Genomic DNA, 3,226 nt, shown 5'->3' with positions numbered 1-3,226 from the left:
TATTTAGTATGGAATGTATCTGATGAAAGAGCCTTGCATGCTACTTTATAATGGAATTTACTACTGCTGTTGAAAGTGTCAAAAAGTTGGTCCATTTTATGTATAAATTTTCCAGTATGCACTGCTTCCTGTGGTAAAATTCCCAGTGATGCATGGGTGAACACCCCAGCTGCCACAGTACGGCTCAAGACCTGTGCAGCATATTTAACCTTCATATCGGAATATCCATGTTTCTCTATATGATTCAAACCTAGCTTTGGGGCTAGTCTGAGACCCTGTTCCTTATCCTTTTCATAAAACTGTTTTACATAGCACCAAGACAACCGCTTTTTCAAAATTTCAATTGTACTTTCTTAAGTTATTACGTACACTCTTGAGTAAGTGTGGCGCATCATAAAACCAGTGTACTTGTTTGTTGTTGACACAGAAAAAACGTTCCTCAGTTGTCATCTGCAAGGATTTAAAGACAGATCGGTTAACCCCATCCTGGTCTGAAGTCACAAACTTTACATTAAAACCTGTTTCTTATACACGCTGAACAGCTGTAACAACCATTGATTTCAGTGTGTCTGTTTTGATACTGCATCTGTAGAAGAAATATTCTAGCAGTTGCTTCCATTTAATAAGGAGACCACATACCATAAATACAATTGCATAGTTTGTGCTTTATTTCTCATGCCAAATTCTCCTAAATTTTCTGTTCCCTCACAAGTGTCTGTAGCCATGTTATATGTTATGTGTTCTTGCAAGTGCACAGCATCAAACATAATGCCACAAAGTTTATTGGATTCTTTCATCTTGGTGGATTTCTGTGCCATGAATTTTAATGTTGTTGCATTCCATCCTACATTCATTTGAATTCTACGCAGCCACGTGTGCAATGTACCAAAAGCTGGTAGAGTGAAAAGGGAAGCTAAAAATCTGTAAGCCCTGGGACTAGTGTAGTAGGTAGCTAATGCAAGCATTTTTTCTTCTTTACTGTATCTCCTCCCATTAGCTTTCCTTTTTCCTTGTTTAATTTGTGACGCCATAAATGATACTAATTTAGGGTTTAAGTGTTTTGTGACATTCTTAAATAGATTTTTTGATGTGCAGGAAGTCTTGGACAATTTTGATTGGAGTTGTTTCCTCAGTCTCAATATTTGATTTCGGTACCGGTGTAAGGTTTGCCGAGTTTTTGCTGTAGCAAAGCTGGAACCTGTAAAAACAATAAAAAACAATAGTCAATAATAGAAAATCATGGACTAATGGACAAAATTTCTATTCGTTCTATCTTTCTGAAGGCACAACAACTCTAAACGAGAACAAGCGCCCTCCTCGCACGTTCCAGCACACCCTGCAACTCTCACCTCTCAATCCGTTTTACTGACATCAAAAGAAAGTTGACACTAACATGAGAACTTCATTGTGTAAAGAGCAAAGAAATGCCAAAAAATATATACTACTACTTTACCTATCCGATAACAGTTGTGGTTTGTATTTAAAAAAGAAACGCATACTTAGATTTATGTGCATAGCACCTCTGCCTTTACTTCGATCCGGCACTTCGGCATTCACACAGCGGTCCTTGGGCAGTGTCCCGTCACACGATGTATCATTGGCAGTATCTATAAAAAAAAAAATATTCATTTTAAACAAGGCAAAAATTAAATGCATATGTTATACATTAGGAGTAAACGGATGACATATGCACTTAATATATCCATCAATTTAATTAGCTTACAGCGACAATATGGGAGAATGTTGGACTGAGAACTGACACCCTGAACATATAGGCAATACATAGTCAGCCCCTTCAATCCTGAGTGGTGCCATGTTGATCGATCACTACAATGGACTTGATCAGGTGACATAATTTCACTATTTCATCTTCGAAGAAAGTATTTTAGATTTGCCCAAACTGAAGTATAAGCAATTAGCAACCATTATTACTAAGTCTATTATCGATATATTAATAAATAAAAAAAAAATGTTGAACAGTAGCCGCTGTATAGAAGAACTATAAATCAAGTAATTATTATAATAAAGAACATTTACAAGACGATTGATTAACTTACTGAGTAATCCAGGGTGCTCTTGTGCTTGGTCTTCCTGTTCCACTTCCATGCGGCATGGATCAGAAAGTGTCATCTCAAGTTATGGAAGTATGTCCTCTTGTATGGGAGTGCAACCATCACGATCAAGTGAACGGATGCTGCCATCTGTTTAATGACATAAACTTATTAGTAATAAGACAATGTGGTGTGTTGTATCATTTGACTTACATTTAACCTAAAATGACGCTCTGTTCGTGCAATACTTAGATCATCACCATGCGAAATATACATCTAGGAATGATATTTTACAAAACTTGTCATTAATACACTGATTTTGCACTCAAGGTAAACAATAATTGTTGTATAGCTTAACTTTATATCAAGAATTTCCTTAAATAATAATCAACATGACAAGATAACAGACTTACGTAGTAATCCAGTATGCTGCTGTGGTTGTTCTTCCTGTCCCACTTGCAAGGGGCATTGAGCAGAAAGTGGCAGCTCCCGTTTTGCATGTCCTCTTTGGTATGTCCTCTTGTATGTCTTCTTTGGTATGTCCTCTTGCATGAGCTTGGCATCATCAAGATCAAGTGTACGGTTGATACCATCTGTGTAATGATAATAACGCATTAGTATTTACAGAGTAGGTAATCATTATCTAACACGGGTTAGCGTGGGCAAGTGGCTTTGCACGCCCCCTTCCCTTTCTAAGTTCAACAAGGCAGCAGGCATCGATTTCCTCCTGCCTTGAGCAACGTCGACATGACTTTGGCTGCCACCATAGTGGATTTGTCCCTTTTAGAAAGAAAACGGTGAGCTGTGTCAACTTAAGAGAAGCGTGCTACATGTCCTAATTGCCGGATACATATATCAAATTTTTGTTACCAGATTACGAATATGTCCTCCAGACAATTTTATTTGTGTGTCAATATGACAAAAAATAAATAAAATGAAATTAGTAAATAAATAAATAAATAGGTACATAAAACATGGACCAGCCATATGATCATTTGACTTAAGAAATATTTAACTTAGAGTACAGCTTTGTTTTTGCAGCAATATTTGAAGAAATCACTATGATAAGACTACATTACTGAGTGTTACTTTAATACCCGTCTCTCTAGAGGCCTTTATTTAATAAACTGACATAGGACCAGAGGTAAAACTTTATTGATTTATTGCTTTAATAT

At 36.7% G+C, this 3,226-nt stretch overlaps 1 protein-coding gene across 2 annotated transcripts; it reads right to left on the bottom strand.

The window, feature by feature from the left end:
• Positions 1-215: 215 nt before the first annotated feature.
• On the bottom strand, positions 216-2,643 carry LOC123509643. 2 transcript variants are annotated; one of them, XM_045264079.1, is made up of 4 exons: positions 2,465-2,643; positions 2,058-2,201; positions 1,500-1,607; positions 216-1,198 (listed from the first exon to the last, which is right to left on the bottom strand). In XM_045264079.1, the coding sequence occupies exons 2-4, from the start codon at positions 2,128-2,130 to the stop codon at positions 603-605; spliced, it is 777 nt and encodes a 258-aa protein (XP_045120014.1). In that variant the 5' UTR covers positions 2,131-2,201; positions 2,465-2,643; the 3' UTR covers positions 216-602. The 2 variants fall into 2 exon arrangements, with proteins under 2 accessions (XP_045120014.1, XP_045120015.1); XM_045264080.1 differs by having other exon boundaries at positions 1,521-1,607.
• Positions 2,644-3,226: the final 583 nt, after the last annotated feature.

The sequence above is a fragment of the Portunus trituberculatus genome, chromosome 27 (genome assembly GCF_017591435.1).
Source record: "Portunus trituberculatus isolate SZX2019 chromosome 27, ASM1759143v1, whole genome shotgun sequence".
Taxonomy (NCBI): Eukaryota; Metazoa; Arthropoda; class Malacostraca; order Decapoda; family Portunidae; genus Portunus; species Portunus trituberculatus.
Note: the sequence above shows the minus strand (reverse complement) of the source record. Positions and strands in the feature narration are given on the sequence as shown.